This window comes from Oncorhynchus clarkii, unplaced genomic scaffold (assembly GCF_045791955.1).
Source record: "Oncorhynchus clarkii lewisi isolate Uvic-CL-2024 unplaced genomic scaffold, UVic_Ocla_1.0 unplaced_contig_4281_pilon_pilon, whole genome shotgun sequence".
Lineage (NCBI taxonomy): Eukaryota > Metazoa > Chordata > Actinopteri > Salmoniformes > Salmonidae > Oncorhynchus > Oncorhynchus clarkii.
The window spans coordinates 10,001-34,539 of NW_027260866.1; the positions used below are offsets into that span (position 1 = coordinate 10,001).

General features: G+C 44.0%; 1 protein-coding gene across 4 annotated transcripts; it reads right to left on the reverse strand.

Annotated features, from left to right (window-relative positions):
- Positions 1 to 13,699: 13,699 nt before the first annotated feature.
- On the reverse strand, positions 13,700 to 24,042 carry LOC139401978 (dnaJ homolog subfamily A member 3, mitochondrial-like). 4 transcript variants are annotated; one of them, XM_071146009.1, is made up of 12 exons: positions 23,814 to 24,042; positions 23,204 to 23,343; positions 22,913 to 22,996; positions 22,476 to 22,691; positions 20,751 to 20,903; positions 19,383 to 19,530; positions 19,177 to 19,241; positions 18,707 to 18,835; positions 17,286 to 17,401; positions 16,813 to 16,910; positions 16,427 to 16,568; positions 13,700 to 14,557 (listed from the first exon to the last, which is right to left on the reverse strand). In XM_071146009.1, exons 1-11 carry the CDS (start codon positions 24,016 to 24,018, stop codon positions 16,441 to 16,443), a joined length of 1,482 nt encoding a protein of 493 aa, XP_071002110.1. In that variant the 5' UTR covers positions 24,019 to 24,042; the 3' UTR covers positions 13,700 to 14,557; positions 16,427 to 16,440. The 4 variants fall into 4 exon arrangements, with proteins under 4 accessions (XP_071002110.1, XP_071002113.1, XP_071002111.1 ...); XM_071146010.1 differs by having other exon boundaries at positions 13,948 to 14,557; positions 16,427 to 16,585; XM_071146012.1 differs by lacking the exon at positions 22,476 to 22,691.
- Positions 24,043 to 24,539: the final 497 nt, after the last annotated feature.

Below are 24,539 nucleotides of genomic sequence, written 5' to 3' on the forward strand. Positions count from 1 at the left end.
AATTTTGGTTTCATCTGACCAGAGCACCTTCTTCCACATGTTTGGTGTGTCCCAGGTGGCTTGTGGCAAACTTTAAACGACACTTTTTATGGATATCTTTAAGAAATGGCTTTCTTCTTGCCACTCTTCCATAAAGGCCAGATTTGTGCAATATACGACTGATAGTTGTCCTATGGACAGTCTCCCACCTTAGCTGTAGATCTCCGCAGTTCATCCAGAGTGATCATGGGCCTCTTGGCTGCATCTCTGATCAGTCTTCTCCTTGTATGAGCTGAAAGTTTAGAGGGACGGCCAGGTCTTGGAAGATTTGCAGTGGTCTGATACTCCTTCCATTTCAATATTATCGCTTGCACAGTGCTCCTTGGGATGTTTAAAGCTTGGGAAATCTTTTTGTATCCAAATCCGAATTAAACTTCTTCACAACAGTATCTCGGACCTGCCTGGTGTGTTCCCTGTTCTTCATGATGCTCTCTGCGCTTTTAACGGACCTCTGAGACGATCACAGTGCAGGTGCATTTATACGGAGACTTGATTACACACAGGTGGATTGTATTTATCATCATTAGTCATTTAGGTCAACATTGGATCATTCAGAGATCCTCACTGAACTTCTGGAGAGAGTTTGCTGCACTGAAAGTAAAGGGGCTGAATAATTTTGCACGCCCAATTTTTCAGTTTTTGATTTGTTAAAAAAGTTTGAAATATCCAATAAATGTCGTTCCACTTCATGATTGTGTCCCACTTGTTGTTGATTCTTCACAAAAAAATACAGTTTTATATCTTTATGTTTAAAGCCTGAAATGTGGCAAAAGGTCGCAAAGTTCAAGGGGGCCGAATACTTTCGCAAGGCACTGTATCTGTATGTTTCTCTGACAACGCTGTTATCTGTATGTTTCCCTGACAACACTGTTATCTGTATGTTTCTCTGACAACACTGTTATCTGTATGTTTCTCTGGCAACACTGATATCTGTATGTTTCTCTGGCAACACTGTTATCTGTATGTTTCTCTGACAACACTTTATCTGTATGTTTCTCTGACAACACTTTATCTGTATGTTTCTCTGACAACACTGTTATCTGAATGTTTCTCTGACAACACTGTTATCTGTATGTTTCTCTGGCAACACTGTTATCTGTATGTTTCTCTGACAACACTGTTATCTGTATGTTCCTTTGGCAACACTGTTATCTGTATGTTTCTCTGACAACACTGTTATCTGTATGTTTCTCTGGCAACACTGTTATCTGTATGTTTCTCTGACAACACTGTTATCTGTATGTTCCTTTGACAATACTGTTATCTGTATGTTCCTCTGACAACACTGTTATCTGTATGTTTCTCTGACAACACTGTTATCTGTATGTTCTCTGACAACACTGTTGTCTGTATGTTTCTCTGGCAACACTGTTATCTGTAAGTTTCTCTGATAACACTGTTATCTGTATGTTTCTCTGGCAACACTGTTATCTGTATGTTTCTCTGACAACAATGTTATCTGTATGTTTCTCTGACAACACTGTTATCTGTATGTTTCTCTAACAACACTGTTATCTGTATGTTTCTCTGACAACACTGTTATCTGTATGTTTCTCTGACAACATTGTTTCCTGTATGTTTTCCCTGACAACACTGTTATCTGTATGTTTCTCTGGCAACACTGTTATCTGTATGTTTCTCTGACAACACTGTTATCTGTATGTTTCTCTGGCAACACTGTTATCTGTATGTTTCTCTGACAACACTGTTATCTGTATGTTCCTTTGGCAACACTGTTATCTGTATGTTTCTCTGACAACACTGTTATCTGTATGTTTCTCTGGCAACACTGTTATCTGTATGTTTCTCTGACAACACTGTTATCTGTATGTTCCTTTGACAACACTGTTATCTGTATGTTCCTCTGACAACACTGTTATCTGTATGTTTCTCTGACAACACTGTTATCTGTATGTTCTCTGACAACACTGTTATCTGTATGTTTCTCTGGCAACACTGTTATCTGTATGTTTCTCTGACAACACTGTTATCTTTATGTTTCCCAGACAACACTGTTATCTGTATGTTTCTCTGACAACACTGTTTTCTGTATGTTTCTCTGACAACACTGTTATCTGTATGTTTCTCTGGCAACACTGTTATCTGTATGTTTCTCTGACAACACTGTTATCTGTATGTTTCTCTGACAACATTGTTATCTGTATGTTTCTCTGACAACACTGTTATCTGTATGTTTCTCTGACAACATTGTTATCTGTATGTTTTCCCTGACAACACTGTTATCTGTATGTTTCTCTGGCAACACTGTTATCTGTATGTTTCTCTGACAACACTGTTATCTGTATGTTTCTCTGGCAACACTGTTATCTGTATGTTTCTCTAACAACACTGTTATCTGTATGTTTCCCTGACAACACTGTTATCTGTATGTTTCTCTAACAACACTGTTATCTGTATGTTTCTCTGGCAACACTGTTATCTGTATGTTTCTCTAACAACACTGTTATCTGTATGTTTCTCTAACAACACTATCTGTATGTTTCTCTAACAACACGGTTATCTGTATGTAGACTTCAGTTCTTTCTCTCTGTCTACGTCTTTCTTTCTTTTTCCTCTTCTCATTTCTTTGTCTTTCTTTTCATCTCATTCTCCATCTTTTCCAATTTATTGTTCATTGTCATCGTTCAGTTCTCTCTCTCTCTTTCATTTTTTCTGTCTCTTTTCTTTATCCCACTCTGTCTCTCATTTCATTAAAAAGTACAAAAGCACCAAGGGGAAAAGACAACTCTCCATCCCCCCTCCATCCATCCCTCTTCTCCACTCCCTCCCTCACTCCCCCTCTCCACCACTCCATCTCTCCTAACTGAGAGAGGATACAGGAGGCAGGAGAGAGGAGACAGGAGAGAGGAGACAGGAGACAGGAGAGAGGAGAGAGGAGACAGGATCAAATCAAAATCAAATCAAATGTATTTATATAGCCCTTCGTACATCAGCTGATATCTCAAAGTGCTGTACAGAAACCCAGCCTAAAACCCCAAACAGCAAGCAATGCAGGTGTAGAAGCACGGTGGCTAGGAAAAACTCGCTAGAAAGGCCAAAACCTAGGAAGAAACCTAGAGAGGAACCAGGCTATGTGGGGTGGCCAGTCCTCTTCTGGTTGTGCCGGGTGGAGATTATAACAGAACATGGCCAAGATGTTCAAATGTTCATAAATGACCAGCAGGGTCCAATAATAATAATCACAGGCAGAACAGTTGAAACTGGAGCAGCAGCACGGCCAGGTGGACTGGGGACAGCAAGGAGTCATCATGTCAGGTAGTTCTGAGGCATGGTCCTAGGGCTCAGGTCCTCCGAGAGAGAAAGAAAGAGAGAAAGAGAGAATTAGAGAGAGCACACTTAAATTCACACAGGACACCGAATAGGACAGGAGAAGTACTCCAGATATAACAAACTGACCCTTAGCCCCCCGACACATAAACTACTGCAGCATAAATACTGGAGGCTGAGACAGGAGGGGTCAGGAGACACTGTGGCCCCAGCCGAGGACACCCCCGGACAGGGCCAAACAGGAAGGATATAACCCCACCCACTTTGCCAAAGCACAGCCCCCACACCACTAGAGGGATATCTTCAACCACCAACTTACCATCCTGAGACAAGGCCGAGTATAGCCCACAAAGATCTCCGCCACGGCACAACCCAAGGGGGGGCGCCAACCCAGACAGGAAGATCACATCAGTGACTCAACCCACTCAAGTGACGCACCCCTCCTAGGGACAGTATGAAAGAGCCCCAGTAAGCCAGTGACTCTGCCCCTGTAATAGGGTTAGAGGCAGAGAATCCCAGTGGAAAGAGGGGAACCGGCCAGGCAGAGACAGCAAGGCCGGTTCGTTGCTACAGAGCCTTTCCGTTCACCTTCACACTCCTGGGCCAGACTACACTCAATCATATGACCCACTGAAGAGATGAGTCTTCAGTAAAGACTTAAAGGTTGAGACCGAGTTTGCGTCTCTTACATGGGTAGGCAGACCATTCCATAATGGCCTGCGTCTTGTGACCGTAGCGTACGTGTAGGTATGTACGGCAGGACCAAATCAGAGAGATAGGTAGGAGCAAGCCTGTGTAATACTTTGTAGGTTAGCAGTAAAACCTTGAAATCAGCCCTTGCCTTGACAGTAAGCCAGTGTAGGGAGGCTAGCACTGGAGTAATATGATCAAATTTTTTGGTTCTAGTCAAGATTCTAGCAGCCGTATTTAGCACTAACTGAAGTTTATTTAGTGCTTTATCCGGGTAGCCGGAAAGTAGAGCATTGCAGTAGTCTAACCTAGAAGTGACAAAAGGAGGAGACAGGAGAGAGGAGACAGAAGACAGGAGACAGGAGACAGGAGACAGGAGACAGGAGACAGGAGAGAGGAGACAGGAGAGAGGAGACAGGAGAGAGTAGAGAGAAGAGGATGACTGACCACAGCGCCGCTTGCAGTGTAATCTTTGATTTTGAGAAAATCCTTGACTAAGTATCGTCTCCCACACACCAAGTCACCAGTTTCCTCTGGTGTAGTTAGTGTTAGACACCAGAGTAGAAAACACACACACACACAAAACAAACTATGCATACACCCATCCAAGCACACACAGTCACATCTGCACACATACTCTCAGAAACGTATGGGCCCTCAATCCCATCCACAAACACAGCTGTTGCAACACGGGTCAAAGAGTTTCAAAGGACCTTGTTTTTTGTCTTAATGGACAGACCCAAACGGTTCTGTAGTCTCTGTTGTGTTGCTCGACTACCACTCTTTTAATTCAATAATATGGAGGAGCCACAGGACCATGAGCTCACTGTCACACACACACACACACACACACACACACACACACACACACACACACACACACACACACACACACACACACACACACACACACACACACACACACACACACACACACACACACACACAAACACACCATGAGCTCACTCTAACCCAGATAACGGATATTCCACATCTGCCCTCTGTTACGGAATCACTACGATAAATCTACAGAACCTTTCAGAATCTCCAAGGCAGTAAATTGATAGTTTGGAGAAAGGAACTTTACTTCTGGCCTTCTGAATCCTCAATATTACACATTTCACTGAAATTACCTCCAAAAACATTACCAGGCATGAGGTCATCAGTTTGTGTGCACTATGTCATCATATTTCACTGTTTAACTGCAGTTGGATGTATGGAGGTTTGGAGGGATGAGAACTGAGACCAGAATATCCATTAAGTATTATTACAATTTCAAAGAGTTGACTGAGTTACAGTTCATATAAGGAAATCAGTCAATTGAAATAAATAAAACAGGCCCTAATCTATGGATTTCACATGACTGGGCAGGGGTGCAGCCATGGGTGGGCCTGGGAGGGCATAGGCCCACCCACTGGGAAGCCACCTCAGCCAAACAGAATGAGTTTTTCCCCACGAAAGGGCATCATTACAGACAGAAATACTCTTCAGCACCCCTGCCCCCCTCAAACAATCGCACAGGTGAAGAAGATGCAGGTAGAGGTCCTGGGCTGGCGTGGTTACACGTGGTCTGCGGTTGTGAGGGCGGTTGGATGTACTGCCAAATTCTCTAAAACAACATTGGAGGCGGCTTATGGTCAAGAAGTGAACATTAAATTCTCTGGCAACCTCTCTGTTGGGCATTCCTGCAGTCAGAATGCCAATTGCACGCTCCCTCAAAACTTGAGCCATCCGTGGCATTGTGTTGTGTGTCAAAACTGCACATTTTAGAGTGGCCTTTTACTGTTCCCAGCACAAGCTGCACCTGTGTAATGATCATGCTGTTGAATCATCTTCTTGATATGCCACACCTGGCAGGTGGATGGATTATCTTGAGATAATATGCTTTTTGTGCATATGGAACATTTCTGGGATCTTTTATTTCAGCTGATGAAAAATGTCACCAACACTTTACATGTTGCGTTTATAATTTTTTTCAGTATTTTTTTTTAAACACAGGGTATCCATTTTGTAATCTAGTAATCTGATTCTGAATTCGGGGTTAATAATTTAATACTACTGTAGAAAAGGTCTAGGCACATCTCTGTGACCTCTGCTATGTAAATAGTGTGCTAAAACACACACACACACACACACACACACACACACACACACACACACACACACACACACACACACACACACACACACACACACACACACACACACACACACACACACACACACACACACACACACACACACACACACCGTGCGGACCACATGCTAACACAGACACATCCCTCTGCATCTGGCAGTGATCTAGAGTCCTAATCAACAGGGATGGGGGTGAGGAGGGTAGGGGTGAGGGGTAAATTGGGGGGTAACTGTGATTATGGGGAAATGGGAAACAGGGGGCCAGTGCTACACACACACACACACATGGAAGGATGCATGCAAGAACACGCATACACAGTTGCTGGTGATTTTATTCTGAGTAATGTGGAGAAGTGACTATAGTGAAGGCTCACTGGGAGAGAGCAGATGTCAGGCTACTTTGTCTCAGAGTTTATGAGTGTGTTCATGTTTGTGAACAATAGAGGCAGAAAGAGAACTGTTTTATATTACAGATTTCTCATACTTCAGACCAACACAGCTAATTCTCCAACATAGTCTATAGCCTCTTGATTTCTCTACCCTGGTTTGATCCTATATTCAACCTGGGTCAGTAATAGTTTTCCCACTACAGCCCCTTCCTATCCCAGTCTCAGCCCTGTCCTCCCTCCCTTCCCCTCCTACCGTAGCTGTGGTTCCTACTGTTAAATCACTGCTAGTCCCTTCATTATGATGTCATCATGAGTTGGGTTCCATGGTTCCGTGTTCCGTGTGCCCAGCCCTGACACTAAGCTCTCGGTGGTGAGGTCAAAACCACCATCGTTTGTCAAGGCGGTCAGAACCAGGGCTCTGTCCTTCTCCTCTCCTCCTTCCTCCGTTCCCTCTCTACCCAGTGTGGTTGGTGAGAAATGGAGAGAGGGAGGGAGAGAGAGATGGATGGAGAGATGTGAGAAAGGGAGATATTATGAGTGTTGCTGACATCAGCAGTGTGCCACTAAACAAAGGGTTTAACAGACCTATTAGTCAACTCTAATGTTTACTTGGGCCCATGTCCATTTTTCCATAATCTTTTTATTTTTATTTTTTTAGTTATTGTTTATTTATTATTTATTATTTAGGGAGTATTAATGTCTCCTTATAATTTTACCCCCTTTATCTCCCCAATTGTTAGTCGTTACTGTCTTGTCTCATCGCTACAACTCCTGTACGGGCTCGGGAGAGACGAAGGTTGAAAGTCATGCGTCCTCCGATACACAACACAACCAAGCCGCACTGCTTCTTAACACAGCGCGCATCCAACCCGGAAGCCAGCCGCACCAATGTGTCGGAGGAAACACCGTGCACCTGGCGACCTGGTTAGTGTGCACTGCGCCCGGCCCGCCACAGGAGTTGCTAATGTGCGATGAGACAAGGATATCCCAACCGGCCAAACCCTCCCTAACCCGGACGACGCTAGGCCAATTGTGCGTTGCCACATGGACTTCCCGGTCGCGGCCGGCTACGACAGAGCCTGGGCTCGAACCCAGAGTCTCTGGTGGTGCAGTGCCTTAGACCACTGCGCCACCCGGGAGGCCGATTTTTCCATATTCTATACACCTGTGGGAGTGGGTGTGCATGTGGGTCAGTCAGTAAAATCTCATGATTATAAGGAGACATTAATACTCCCTGGGTTTGAGGAGAGGAAGAAGGAAATACAGAGATTATATTTAATAATAGACTTGATCCCACCAGGCCTCCCCTCTCTCTTTCCATCTATCATCCCTCTCTTTTTCCATCTATCATCCCTCTCTCCTCCCCTCTCTCTTTCCATCTATCATCCCTCTGTCCTCCCCTCTCTCTTTCCATCTATCATCCCTCTCTCCTCCCCTCTCTCTTTCCATCTATCATCCCTCTCTCCTCCCCTCTCTCTTTCAGTCTATCATCCCTCTCTCCTCCCCTCTCTCTTTCAGTCTATCATCCCTCTCTCCTCCCCTCTCTCTGTCCATCTATCATCCATCTCTCCTCCCCTCTCTCTTTCCATCTATCATCCCTCTCTCCTCCCCTCTCTCTTTCAGTCTATCATCCCTCTCTCCTCCCCTCTCTCTTTCAGTCTATCATCCCTCTCTCCTCCCCTCTCTCTTTCAGTCTATCATCCCTCTATCCTCCCCTCTCTCTTTCAGTCTATCATCCCTCTCTCCTCCCCTCTCTCTTTCAGTCTATCATCCCTCTCTCCTCCCCTCTCTCTGTCCATCTATCATCCATCTCTCCTCCCCTCTCTCTTTCCATCTATCACCCCTCTCTCCTAACCTCTCTCTTTTCCTCTTTTCTTCCCTCTCTCTTCCTCCCTCTTTCCAGCTATCCATCCCTCTCCCCCTCTCTTTTTCCCTCGCTTCCCAATTCTCTTTCCCTCTATCCATCCCTCTCTCCTCTAGTCTCTCCTTCCCTCTCTCCTTCCCCCTCTCCTTCCCCCTCTCCTTCCCTCCTGTGTAATTTGAGGTAATAACTTCCAATCTCTTCATCGCACAGATCCGCCTTATTAAGGTAAATAAGCACGGCGGTTGACATGTGTGTTCAATTCAGACAATTTTAGATTCCCCTCACACACACACACACACACACACACACACACACACACACACACACACACACACACACACACACACACACACACACACACACACACACACACACACACACACACACAAACTTCCTAGCATATTTAGAGAGTGAGGTCAGGCCATATAGACCATGCCAAGACAGACAGGGATTCAGCTTTACAAAACATCAAATCAAAACTGTTAACAGAAATGTAAAAAAAAAACAGAGTGGAGGGCAATTACTGACAAACTAGTTAACTCAAAGTCATTCTAGAACCCTTTATACGTCCAGAAAGGTGTATAGAAACAGACTACACAAACACAAGAGCTTCCTGGCTGCCAATCATGTCTAATTGACAGCTGGTTGCCGGGGACGACTGGGAAAAGGATGTAGGCAGCTTGGGGGTCCTGAGTCCTTTAATAGGGGGCCTTCTTATTGCCTGTACAGTACACAACTCAGACAGTGACCACCCAATAACTGCACAGTCCCTCTCAGTGCAACACAAAGGGAGCTGAGAGGAGAGCTGGGAGAGAAGAGTAGTGGATGACCTTTCATTAAAGCAAGAGGCCAAGATTCATTATGAACTCAACCTGACAATGAACTGTGCTGTCTGCTGTCTGTCTTTATGCTTGGACAGCTGCTGCTTCCTTAAGTAAAAAACGGTGTGTGTGCAGGGTAACTTGTGTGTGTTAGTCAGAGGAGGCTGTTGGCAGGAGCTATAGGAGGACAGCTCATTGTAATGGCTGGAATGGAATATATGGATTGTATCAAACAAACAATATTTGGAAACCACACTCCCATTTACTCAACTGGGTTGTGTGTGTGTGTGCGTGTGCGTGTGCGTGTGTGTGTGTGTGTGTGTGTGAGTGAGTGAGTGAGTGAGTGAGTGAGTGAGTGAGTGAGTGAGTGAGTGGGTGAGTGAGAGAGACAGGGAGACAGGGAGACAGGGAGAGAGAGAGAGACAAAGTTTGTTCAGGTGTCAGTATTTCCTATGTACAGTGTTTACGTGACCATACATTTGACCAAGATACATGACTAAGTATTAGATTCAGCATCACTATGACTTGAGGCCAGTCTTAACAGTTCTTCACAGGGATCTCTCTGTGCTGTGGGTATGTAGTCTCAGCATCACCGTGACTTGAGGCCAGTCTTAATGGTTCTTCACAGGGATCTCTCTGTGCTGTGGGTATGTAGTCTCAGCATCACTGTGACTTGAGGCCAGTCTTAATGGTTCTTCACAGGGATCTCTCTGTGCTGTGGGTATGTAGTCTCAGCATCACCGTGACTTGAGGCCAGTCTTAACGGTTCTTCACAGGGATCTCTCTGTGCTGTGGGTATGTAGTCTCAGGCCTGTGGTTGGTTAGTGTGGGGCAGAGTTAAGGCAGGGATTTTAGCCCTGTTTGTGTCTAGGTGGCTTATGCCTGCTTTATGACTGTTTTCTCTGGAGCCACACTAGCTGGTGGGTACCGTGGTGGTGGAGGGGGACCCTGGGCTTGTCACAGGGGCCTAAAGCCTCTTCATCCCTGGGCTGAGGTTGGAGATGAGGCCTGGGAGAGAAGGAGATGGACTGATGGATGAGATGAACGGAGGAGTAATGAATCATAAGCAGCATTAAGGCCAGGCTGGTTAACAGTCAGAGAGAATATGCTGCAGAAGCACCCAAAGCCATAATCACAGGGAACCAAGAAACAGGCCTGTTAAATTAACTTCACTGCTGATCTAGTAATCACTGGCCATTATGAGGGAAGTGTGTGTAGAGGGCGTATGTGTGTGTGTGTGTGTGGGGGCACTAGCGATAAGTCAGCTGCCAGTGACTTGGTTGGATTATTCACTGTTTAGCAGCGCCATCTACTGTATATATCAGGTGTAGACCTACCGACAGCATTTACTTTTAGGTGTAGACCTACCGACAGCATTTACTTTTAGGTGTAGACCTACCGACAGCACTGACTTTTAGGTGTAGACCTACCGACAGCACTGACTTTTAGGTGTAGACCTACCGACAGCACTGACTTTTAGGTGTAGACCTACCGACAGCACTGACTTTTAGGTGTAGACCCACCGACAGCACTGACTTTTAGTAAGGGTCAATTCAATAAAATAATTGTTACAAAGACCGAATATGTGTTTAAATGAAGGTTATATACTTTTTAAATGTGTTTTGGGACACGACACCCTAATGTAAAAGCAGTGGGTTTATAAGCAAGCTCACTCAACACTGTTTTCACTTTCACCCTCTTGGTACTTATGATATGGCATAAGACATGTGGTCTGTCTCATGAAGACCAATGGCACTAAAGTCCACAGTCTATTGGAAACCTCTGGACCAGAATCTCTACAGCCCTGGATCAGGTGTCGGCACAGAAAAACATCAAACAATGTAACGCGGTCACACAGCAACTGTCTCAATCACTATGGAGACCCCTTCTGCTACAGGCAGGCTTTCCTTTTCAGTCTGTCCTTCTCTTCTACACTTAGAACGGTCTTACCTAGAACAGATCAGAGTAGTAGACTATGCTTGGGAGAGGCCTAAGCAACAGTCCAATCCACAAGGAAGTAGTAGGCCTACGTACATGGTACAATGTTAGATACTGGAGCTCTGTAGTAATCAAGCTTTTGATAAAGTTGACAAACTTGTTGGATACATTTGCTGTTTGTTTTCATTGTGTTTTGCCGAATAGGAACTGAATGGTGAATAATATATTGGGTCATTTGGAGTCACCTATTGTAAGTAAGAATGAGAAGATGTTTCTAAACACCTCTACTAGAAGTAAGAATGAGAAGATGTTTCTGAACACTTCTATTAGAAGTAAGTATGAGAAGATGTTTCTGAACACCTCTACTAGAAGTAAGAATGAGAAGATGTTTCTGAACACCTCTATTAGAAGTAAGAATGAGAAGATGTTTCTGAACACCTCTACTAGAAGTAAGAATGAGAAGATGTTTCTAAACACCTCTACTAGAAGTAAGAATGAGAAGATGTTTCTGAACACTTCTATTAGAAGTAAGTATGAGAAGATGTTTCTGAACACCTCTACTAGAAGTAAGAATGAGAAGATGTTTCTGAACACCTCTATTAGAAGTAAGAATGAGAAGATGTTTCTGAACACCTCTACTAGAAGTAAGAATGAGAAGATGTTTCTGAACACCTCTACTAGAAGTAAGAATGAGAAGATGTTTCTGAACACCTCTACTAGAAGTAAGAATGAGAAGATGTTTCTGAACACCTCTACTAGAAGTAAGAATGAGAAGATGTTTCTGAACACCTCTATTAGAAGTAAGAATGAGAAGATGTTTCTGAACACCTCTATTGTAAGTAAGAATGAGAAGATGTTTCTGAACACCTCTATTAGAAGTAAGAATGAGAAGATATTTCTGAACACCTCTACTAGAAGTAAGAATGAGAAGATGTTTCTGAACACCTCTACTAGAAGTAAGAATGAGAAGATGTTTCTGAACACCTCTACTAGAAGTAAGAATGAGAAGATGTTTCTGAACACCTCTACTAGAAGTAAGAATGAGAAGATGTTTCTGAACACCTCTACTAGAAGTAAGAATGAGAAGATGTTTCTGAACACTTCTATTGTAAGTAAGAATGAGAAGATGTTTCTGAACACTTCTATTGTAAGTAAGAATGAGAAGATGTTTCTGAACACCTCTATTGTAAGTAAGAATGAGAAGATGTTTCTGAACACCTGAGCACAGAGAGAATGAGGGGGGAAAGGTCTTATTCTAGACATACTGTCTTATTACAGATTTTTTTTATTTAACTAGGCAAGTCAGTTAAGGGCAAATTCTTATTTTCAATGACAGCCTAGGAACAGTGGGTTAACTTAACTGCCTTGTTCAGGGGCAGAACAACAGATTTTACCTTGTCAGCTCAGGATTTGATCTAGCAACCTCTCGGTTACTGGCCCAATGTTCTAACCAATAGGCTACTTGCCGCGGCAGATTTATCGTCTTATAATAGACGTATTCGATTTATTGTCTTATTGTAGACTTTATTGTTGTTGTTTTTATGTATTGTACCCCTTTTTTATCTCCCCAATTGTATGATATCTAATTACAATACAATTACGGTCTTGTCTCATCGCTGAAACTCCCCAACGGGCTCAGGAGAGGCGAAAGTCGAGTCATGAGTAATCCAAAACATGACCCGCCAAGCATCAATGTGTCGGAGGAAACACCTTTCAACTGAAGAACGAAGTCAGCCTGCAAGCGCCCAGCCAGCAACAAGGAATCGTTAGAGCGCGATGGGCCAAGAAAATCCCCCCCCCCCCCGGCCAAACCCTCCCCTAATACGGATGACGCTGGGCCAATTGTGCGCCACACTATGGGACTCCCGGTCACAGCCAGTTGTAACACAGTTTGGGAACAAAGTGACGCCTCAAGCATTGGGATGCAGTGCCTTAGCCCACTGTGCCACTCGGGAGGGCCTATTCTAGACTTCTTGTCTTATTACAGACGTATTGTCTTATTATATACTTCTTGTCTTACTGCAGACTTATTGTCTTATTATATACTTCTTGTCTTACTGCAGACTTATTGTCTTATTATATACTTCTTGTCTTACTGCAGACTTGTCTTATTCTAGACCTCTTGTCTTATTCTAGATGTCTTGTCTTGTTCTCAACTTCTTGTCTTATTCTAGACTTCTTGTCTTATTCTAGACCTCTTGTCTTATTCTAGACCTATTGTCTTACTCTAGACCTCTTGTCTTATTCTAGATGTCTTGTCTTGTTCTCAACTTCTTGTCTTATTCTAGACTTCTTGTCTTATTCTAGACGTATTGTCTTATTCTGGACATATTGTCTTATTCTAGACGTATTGTCTTATTCTGGACATATTGTCTGATGTATTTGTCACTTAGTCACTTATTTCCACTTTCATGGCAATTAAGATGTTATACAATGTACACACCATGTGAAAATAGTACCAAAATGAAGTAATCTGCAATGGGTTGATTCTTCATTCACACATGATTGAAAAGGCAGTAATAACAGAGTATTGTTTTTACTATAACATTTTAATTTATTTAAACCTAGGTAAGTCTTGCAGAGCTGTGTTGTCCCTTACACATACAACACCACAATGACCATACAACTAAATGCATCGGCCTTTATCAGACCACAACATGATGCAAATGGCTGTGTTCTAGACACATTCTGCACAGATTATACAAACACTTTATCAGACCACAACATGATGCCAATGGCTGTGTTCTAGACACATTCTGCACAGATTATACAAACACTTTATCAGACCACAACATGATGCCAATGGCTGTGTTCTAGACACATTCTGCACAGATTATACAAACACTCTCTTATGGACGTGGTTCCTGAGACACTTCTCCAGACCAGCCATTGTAAGATCAGGGCCCGTATTCATAAAGCGTCTCATAGTAGGAATGCTGATCTGGGATCAGTTTTGCCTCAGATTAAAATGAATGGACAACGGGGAACTGATCCTAGATCAGCACTCCTACTCTGAATACAGGTCCTGATCATCTGTGCAGAATTTGTGTATCTGAAACACACTCACTGGGAAAAGCTTTCTCGAATTATTGTCTTCGCTTCTCTTTGCAAATCTTCTCCTGTACTCCTTGCAGACGTCCATTTTGAATCCCCTCCAGGTAAAACTAGTTTTTAGTTCCTCAACACCTGTGTCATTTGGGACCGAACAGTGTGGCAGGGCTTGGCTTTCTTGGTGGCCCCGTTCCGTGTCTAAATGGATGATCTTACAAATCCAAACCCCTCTCTCAATTTCTCTACCTCCCTCTATCCAGGCGGTAGGTGAGGGACGGTAGTGAGCGGGACGGAGTGCCAGTCGCTTACCTTCTCCCATTATTGTCCTGTTGATCTCTTACCTGGGGAGAGGAAATGGGGGGGAACGAGGTCAGACAAATGCTTCCAAAAGTGACTATATTAGTCAGGGTTGGTGGGAGACATCTACAGGTGTGAGGCTGGTTCTATAGAACAGAGGAATGAGCAGCAGGTGTATATCTAGACCTACATATTATCTACTATAGGACAGCTATACCACAGGTTGGGAACCACTGTACTATAGGAACCACTGTACTATAGGACAGCCACACTGCAGGTTGGAGGAGTGATCTGTTAGAGTGTGTGTGTATTCTGACATTTGCAGAATTAAAGCTAATTGTCTTGCAATTTTATTCATTTTGCCATGTATAATGTATATTCATGTGATGTATACCCGTGGCCTCCCTGATGACCCCTAGAGAGCACCAACCCCACAGTTTGGGAACCACTGTACTATAGGACAGCCACACCGCAGGTTGGGAACCACTGTACTATAGGAACCACTGTACTATAGGGACCACTGTACTATAGGGACCACTGTACTATAGGGACCACTGTACTATAGGGACCACTGTACTATAGGGACCACTGTACTATAGAAACCACTCTACTATAGAAACCACTCTACTATAGAAACCACTCTACTATAGAAACCACTACTATAGGGACCACTGTACTATAGGGACCACTGTACTATAGGGACCACTGTACTATAGGGACCACTGTACTATAGGGACCACTGGAAACCACTCTACTATAGAAACCACTCTACTATAGAAACCACTCTACTATAGAAACCACTCTACTATAGGGACCACTCTACTATAGGGACCACTCTACTATAGGGACCACTCTACTATAGGGACCACTCTACTATAGGGACCACTCTACTATAGGGACCACTCTACTATAGAAACCACTCTACTATAGAAACCACTCTACTATAGAAACCACTGTACTATAGGAACCACTGTACTATAGGAACCACTGTACTATAGGAACCACTGTACTATAGGAACCACTGTACTATAGGAACCACTGTACTATAGGAACCACTGTACTATAGGAACCACTGTACTATAGAAACCACTCTACTATAGGAACCACTGTACTATAGGAACCACTGTACTATAGGAACCACTGTACTATAGGAACCACTGTACTATAGGAACCACTGTACTATAGGACAGCCACACCGCAGGTTGGGAACCACTGTACTATAGGAACCACTGTACTATAGGAACCACTGTACTATAGGAACCACTGTACTATAGGAACCACTGTACTATAGGGACCACTGTACCATAGGGACCACTGTACCATAGGGACCACTGTACCATAGGGACCACTGTACCATAGGGACCACTGTACCATAGGACAGTACTATAGGGACCACTGTACTATAGGGACCACTGTACTATAGGAACCACTGTACTATAAGGACCACTGTACTATAGGGACCACTGTACTATAGGAACCACTGTACTATAGGGACCACTGTACTATAGGGACCACTGTACTATAGGGACCACTGTACTATAGGAACCACTGTACTATAGGGACCACTGTACTATAGGAACCACTGTACTATAGGACAGCCACACCGCAGGTTGGGAACCACTGTACTATAGGGACCACTGTACTATAGGAACCACTGTACTATAGGAACCACTGTACTATAGGAACCACTGTACTATAGGGACCACTGTACCATAGGGACCACTGTACCATAGGGACCACTGTACCATAGGGACCACTGTACCATAGGGACCACTGTACCATAGGACAGCCAAACCGCAGGTTGGAGAAATGTATATGTTAGTGTGTGTGTATTCTGAAGGTATAGTATTCATGGTCTAGTCAGACTAACACACATTACACAGCTAGTGTTTAGGGTGTTGGGGGGGTCCTACCTGAGGTGTGGCTGTCAGCTAAACATTTTCTTTATTTTGGAAAGGATGCCGCCCTCCTCTTCTTCTTCTTTCTTCTTCTCCTGCCCCTCTGTTCTGCCCTGTCCTGCCCCAGACTCAGAGCTCTGACCACTCCTGCCCCCACCTGGACAAAAACAGGTACTACATGCATCAGCCAAAATACGGCCCATGTTTGCATGTTTTAACACTTGTGTGCTTGGCGTGTGTTTGAAATGTTTGAGTCCTTATTGGCTGTAATGTGATTTATAGATAAAGTAAAGCTTTTAACATGTGTGTGTGTTGAGAGGGGACAGGCTAGCAGTGGCAGGAGAAGGAAGACAAGGTGATGTGGAACTATATAGTATAATTCCCAGGCATAAACAACCTACCTGTGGTAGCAGCAGTGACTCCGTTGACAGTCCCCTCCACGTCAGTCTCCTCCTCTGCATAACTCAGCAGCAGGGATCGCTGTCGCCGGGTTAACTTCCTACAGTGGTAGAAGACCAGAGGGAGGGTTAATAACACACTATTCTAACCGTGAAAAAGGGAAAGCAGCAGTCACACAAAACCATGCTAGATAGACAACAGGCAGAGTAATGTGAATGGGTCTGTGTTAACGTCAGACTCTCCACCAGATGGCGCCGACAGACACGCCACCCTGTTTCTAGTTCCTATGGTATTGTGTGTGTATTATGTGTTTGATATTGTATTGTTAGGTATTACTGCACCGGTGGAGCTAGAAACACAAGCATTTTGCTTCTCTTTCGATAACATCTGTACATCTGTGTATGTGACCAATAAAACTAGATTTGATTTGTGTGTGTTTCTGGGAGTGTGTGTGTGTGTGTTCTGTCTCTCTTACTTAGGTACTCTGATCTTGATGTGAACATAGTGATCTCCATAACTATAGCTGTTCATCCTCTGGATCCCCTTTCCCTGAAGACGGATCTTCTGGTCGGCCTGGCAACCTGGAGGGATCTACAAAACAGAAGGCAGTGGTTCGGTCAATCCAGTCTCTTTTCACATCTGCCAGTGTGTCTAGCGACAAGCCAAGTAGACCCTTCAGCTTGGACAAGCAAGACTAGGGTCACTATAACGTGTATCGAATGTCATATATCCAGATGGTTGTCAGATTGACTAGGTCAGTGTAATGTATCTAATGTCATATTTCTAGATGGTTGTCAGATTGAAAGACGTGGTAATGAAATACATACTGAACAAAATGACACCCAAACATTGACATACTTCATGTAGATAAATTCAACAGTGAGTTCCTGTTCCCCTCCCTCACATGGATGCCTATAATGTTGTATAGTCCCTGTGACCGGGCAGAAAACAACTTATTTCTCTCTCCTTCCATCCCTCCTGCCTCCTTTTCCCTCCCTCGCACCTGTATACACTCACCTCGTACCGGGTCAGACCTCTCTTTTGCCTCCAGAACAGCCTGAATTCTTTGGGGTATTCTACAATGTGTCAGAAACGTCCCACAAGGATGTTGGTCCATGCTGACGCGATGGCATTATGCAGTTACTGCAGATTGGACTGGTGGCACATTCATGCTGCAAACATCTCATTCCATCTCATCTCAAAGATGCTCTGTAGGGTTGAGGTCTGGGGACTGTCCAGGCCACTCAACTAAACTGAACTCGCTGTCATGTTCCAGGTGATGTTTTTCCACTCCTCAAGTGTCCAGTGTTCACATGCCCACAGGAGCTGCTTTTCCTTGTTTTTAGTTGATAGGAGTGGAACCGGGTGTGGTCGTCTGCTGTAATAGCCCATCAGTGACAAGGATCGACGATTTGTGCGTTCCAAGATGTCGTTCTGCGTCGTTATTTGTATGTTTGTGGCACGCCTGATAGCGTGCACAATTCTTGCTATTCTCCTTTCGACCTCTCTCATCAACGAGCTGTTTCAGCCGACTGGACTGCCGCTGACTGGATGTTTTTTGTTTGTCGCACCGTTGTGCGTGAAAAGCCCAGGAGGGCGGACGTTTCTGAGATACTGGATCCGGTGCGCCTGGTACTGCCGATCATACAACACTCAAAGTCCCTTAGGTCACTCCTTTTACCCAGTCTAACACTTAATCCAACAGACAATTAATGCCCTTCTGCCTGCTTTATACAACAAGCCACGGTTACGTGACTCCCTGTTTGTAGGAGCGATTCAGTTTGGTGAACAGTGTGGTGTACCTACAAACTGGCCGTGAGTGTGTGTAGAGTCCCTGTGCCCGGGCAGAGCCCCCCAGAATAGCCTGGCCTACAGAGATCTAACTCTTTCTCCCACCTGTATATCTATGGTGTTGTAGAGTCCCTGTGCTCTAGCAGAGCCCCCCAGAATAGCCTGCGCTACAGAGATGTGGACATCAGAGTGGATGTTGATCCCATCACGTCTGAATACTGGACTCCTCTGGACCTGGAGAGAAGAAGGAGATACCGGACCATCAGAACCATCACAAATATAACAGTGTCATAATAAGTGTCTCACAAATGAGAAAAATATAATTGTTTCCCCAGTGTTTTTTTTATAGAGGATAGGTCTCCAGAATATTAGTAAGGCTTCAGGTGGGTCAGGCAAAGCAAAGCTGGATCATCAGAACCACAATCAATCAAACAAGGACTGACATGAATAATACTTCAGATATCTACGCACCCAAACTCCCAAAGAGAAAGCAAAAGCATAGCGTCGTATAACTGATGTCTGGGAGCTCATTGAAGGGGAGGGTAAACAACTAGCTAAATGCTGTCCACACTTACTCTAAATGTGATGTGGATTTCCTTCTTCCCCACTGGCATTCGTACAGTCTGTCCATTGTCTACTCCTGCAAGACAACATCAGTCCATGTCTGAAGTCAATCTGCATTTTCACATCACATCATTGAACAATTGTCTCCTCGTTTCATGGCCCAACCAGAGACACACACTGTCAGTCAGTGTCTCTCTCTCACACCCCTCTCTCTCACCTGCGGGTACAGGCACGGTGACGGTCTGTCTCTGTTTGGTCTGTCCCGAGCCGCGACACATCACGCAGGGCGTGGTCACGATGGAGCCCCGCCCACCACAGCGTCGACACGTAGAGCGCATCATGAAGGGACCGGTGTTTATAGACTCCTACAGGGGGCAGCACAGAGACCAACATTAAGATGATCAGACATTTTTAACATGGCTATTACTACACTATAATGATAATAAAGGCGCCTTACGTTATGGGAGTGCGGATCAAAAAAGTTAAGCCCTGAAGTAAATTGAGTAGATAGTGAATTTAGAATGGCTACTGCCTCCCTTAGATGCCTGTTTTATAAAAAGGGATACGGTCATGGTGGAGACAACCATGTAAAACATCAGGGCCTGTACTCAAAGTAGCAGTTCTGATCTAGGATCAGTTTCGCCTTTTAAATCATAATAAATCATTGTGTAACGTTTTGGGAATACAGGCCCTGGTCCCTGACGGCGACAGTAGGTTGACACCACTCACCATGCCGGTGCCATTACAGTAGTGACAGTAGGTTGACACCACTCACCATGCCGGTGCCGTTACAGTAGTGACAGTAGGTTGACACCACTCACCATGCCGGTGCCATTACCATGCCGGTGCCATTACAGTAGTGACTAGGGCATGTGATATTACTGTGGCTTGTGCTGTCCTTCACAATCTGGCCTTAAATCATAATAAATCATTGTGTAACGTTTTGGGAATACAGGCCCTGGTCCCTGACGGCGACAGTAGGTTGACACCACTCACCATGCCGGTGCCATTACAGTAGTGACAGTAGGTTGACACCACTCACCATGCCGGTGCCGTTACAGTAGTGACAGTAGGTTGACACCACTCACCATGCCGGTGCCATTACAGTAGTGACAGTAGGTTGACACCACTCACCATGCCGGTGCCATTACAGTAGTGACAGTAGGTTGACACCACTCACCATGCCGGTGCCGTTACAGTAGTGACAGTAGGTTGACACCACTCACCATGCCGGTGCCATTACAGTAGTGACAGTAGGTTGACACCACTCACCATGCCGGTGCCATTACAGTAGTGACAGTAGGTTGACACCACTCACCATGCCGGTGCCGTTACAGTAGTGACAGTAGGTTGACACCACTCACCATGCCGGTGCCGTTACAGTAGTGACAGTAGGTTGACACCACTCACCATGCCGGTGCCATTACAGTAGTGACAGTAGGTTGACACCACTCACCATGCCGGTGCCGTTACAGTAGTGACAGTAGGTTGACACCACTCACCATGCCGGTGCCGTTACAGTAGGTTGACACCACTCACCATGCCGGTGCCGTTACAGTAGTGACAGTAGGTTGACACCACTCACCATGCCGGTGCCGTTACAGTAGTGACAGTGCTGGACCTTGGTTCCTGGCTCGCTACCTTTACCGTCACATCTCTGACAGGCACCGTCCAGGTTCACTGTCATCTCCTTGTTCACTCCCTTAGCTGCCTGGGTGAACGTCAGCTCCATCACAAACTGAGAGAGAGAGGGAGGGAACAGAGAGACAGGAAAGGGGAGAGAGAGGGAGGGAACAGAGAGACAGGAAAGGGGAGAGAGAGAAAAGGGTAAAGAGATGGAGGTATAGTGGGAGAAAAATGGAGGAAGGTAATAAGGTGTGAGAGAGAGGGAGAAAGAGTTACAGATTAAAACATATGGCTGAATATGAATAACTGAGCAGTTACAGACTAAAACATATGGCTGAATATGAATAACTGAGCAGTTACAGATTAAAACATATGGCTGAATATGAATAACTGAGCAGTTACAGATTAAAACATATGGTTGAATATGAATAACTGAGCAGTTACAGATTAAAACATATGGCTGAATATGAATAACTGAGCAGTTACAGATTAAAACATATGGCTGAATATGAATAACTGAGCAGTTACAGATTAAAACATATGGCTGAATATGAATAACTGAGCAGTTACAGATTAAAACATATGGCTGAAAATGAATAACTGAGCAGTTACAGACAAAAACATATGGCTGTATATGAATAACTGAGCAGTTACAGACTAAAACATATGGCTGAATATGAATAACTGAGCAGTTACAGATGAAAACATATGGCTGAATATGAATAACTGAGCAGTTACAGATGAAAACATATGGCTGAATATGAATAACTGAGCAGTTACAGACTAAAACATATGGCTGAATATGAATAACTGAGCAGTTACAGATTAAAACATATGGCTGAATATGAATAACTGAGCAGTTACAGATTAAAACATATGGCTGAATATGAATAACTGAGCAGTTACAGATTAAAACATATGGCTGAATATGAATAACTGAGCAGTTACAGATTAAAACATATGGCTGAATAACTAAGCAGTTACAGATTAAAACATATGGCTGGATAACTGAGCAGTTACAGACTAAAACATATGGCTGAATATGAATAACTGAGCAGTTACAGATTAAAACATATGGCTGAATATGAATAATTGAGCAGTTACAGATTAAAACATATGGCTGAATAACTGAGCAGTTACAGATTAAAACATATGGCTGGATAACTGAGCAGTTACAGACTAAAACATATGGCTGAATATGAATAACTGAGCAGTTACAGATTAAAACATATGGCTGAATATGAATAACTGAGCAGTTACAGACTAAAACATATGGCTGAATATGAATAACTGAGCAGTTACAGACTAAAACATATGGCTGAATATGAATAACTGAGCAGTTACAGATTAAAACATATGGCTGAATATGAATAACTGAGCAGTTACAGATTAAAACATATGGCTGAATATGAATAACTGAGCAGTTACAGATTAAAACATATGGCTGAATATGAATAACTGAGCAGTTACAGACTAAAACATATGGCTGAATATGAATAACTGAGCAGTTACAGATTAAAACATATGGCTGAATATGAATAACTGAGCTCTAAACACTCACATGAAATCATGTAACGTTGCTGTTCATTAGAACTTGTACATTCTACCAATTCTACTTCTATACCGAATCATGAAACATGTTATAACCGGGTTATTCATCTGTTATAAAATGTTATAACCACACCTCTGGCCTCTGTTCAAACATGCTGTTGAAGTCTCCGAAACCCTGCGCTCCTGTGAACTCTCCGAAGATCTTCCTGAACATTTCCTCTGGGTCGACGCTGGCCCCCCCGGCCCTCCAGTACTGCTGTCCCCCCGCCCCCCCTCCCGTCTGGCTGGGGTCGAAGCCTGCCGCCCCGTACGTGTCATACTGCTTCCTCTTGACCTCGTCACTCAGCACCTTGGGGGAACAGCATCAGGAACAATATCCCAGTCATTGCTAAGGGGTTGTGTGTCACTGTCTACAGATAATATAGAAGTTGCTCAAATAGGTACAGATCTAGGGTCAGCTCCTCATCAGATCCTATGCCTGGCTTGGCAGAGCGTTTTGATATATTGGAAATGTAATTATTGGCCAGTCGAAAACATGCAGGACTTGAATTTGTAGAATTGAATGCCTACCTCGTAGGCTTCTGCCAGCTTGGCAAACTTCTCCTTGGCCTGAGGGTCATCCTGGTTGGTGTCTGGGTGGTACTTCTTAGCCATCTGGAATAGGATAGACCTATTATTATAGTATTAGTATTATATAGCCTACCCAGCTGATTTCACTGGACAAGGCCATGTACTATTTCAATGTTTATGAACATTCTAGAACTCCATAATGACAACAGTCTAGGCCTATATTTCTGCAACAACAACCCACACAGCAACAGAGCTACAGGTGCAGGCTCTCCTAATAGACAACCCTCTCACCTGATAGTAGGCTTTCTTGATCTCTTTCTGAGTGGATGTGCGAGGCACCCCCAGAACATCATACAAGTCCTGTTTGTTAGCTGAGGAGCAGCTAGTGTGGAAGGAGTGACTACTGCTGACAACATGGGGGGACCTCAGTCCTGTGGAGAGAAGGAGATATGAGCTGCGTCAAAGAGCCATAACGTCTGTCCTTGTATTGAAGCAGAGCATTCTGGGTAATGGTGTTTGGCATGTCTGTGTTAGACATAGCTAACTAGCTCGACAAATAATGAGAATAATGCATTTCGAAGTGTACTGTACTAGCTAAATAGCTAGCTAGCTATACGGACTAGCTAGTTAGTAGTTAACTACCAGTGTAGACACTGTAGATTGTGTCATGTACATATTGTGCTTGACCATTGACTGAGGACAGTTAACGTTACATCATGCACGTCCAGCTTCTGCACAATGTTGTTGCAGGTGTACCGACCAAGTGTCGAATGTCTGATCGCGACATGAAAACACAAAAACGACATATACAGAATGATTGACCAAACAAATATCTTTCTATAGCAACAAACTACTACCTAGGTTCACTGACACCAACTCCAGACAGTCCTTCCTCTCTCACCTGTGAGTCTCAATGTCACTGCATTTTCAGGTCTCAAACAGCCAAAGTCGCCCCCTATCCTGCACCGTTGTATCCCCAAGATCGCCGTGGCACAGGTTTCTCCATGTCTAGCCGAGGCAAGCAGCGACCAAGCCCGACGGTGGCCAGAAGACAGTCCTACAGAGTTGAGTAAACGTGCATTGCAAATAGCCAGGGAGGACGCCATCTTTGCATCGCTACAGAGGCCGGCGGTGCACTGCGCATGTGCGGGATATATATATATATATATATATATATATATATTATTTTTTTTTATTTTTTTTTACATTTTACACTTTTTTTCTCCCCAATTTCGTGGTATCCAATTGTTAGTAGCTACTATCTTGTCTCATCGCTACAATATATATGGACACCGCATCTCAGTGCAAGAGGCGTCACTGCAGTACCTGGTTTGATCAAGGCTTCATCACTTCCGGCCCTGTAGGCCGTCATTGTAAATAAGAATTTGTTCTTAATTGACTTGCCTAGTTAAATAATGGAAAAAATAAAAAAATATAAATGTACAGGTCAGAGAGGCAAGGCAAGCACTGAGAGTAGATACAATGTTTTATTTCTATGAGTATTTACATCTTTCTAAGTTATTATGGATGTGCAGTATTGTTTTGTTATTATTTGGATTCATCTTTATTGAATTCAAGTTCAGCATGGTAAGCATATGATTAATGCATGAATGATACGTGGTAAAGT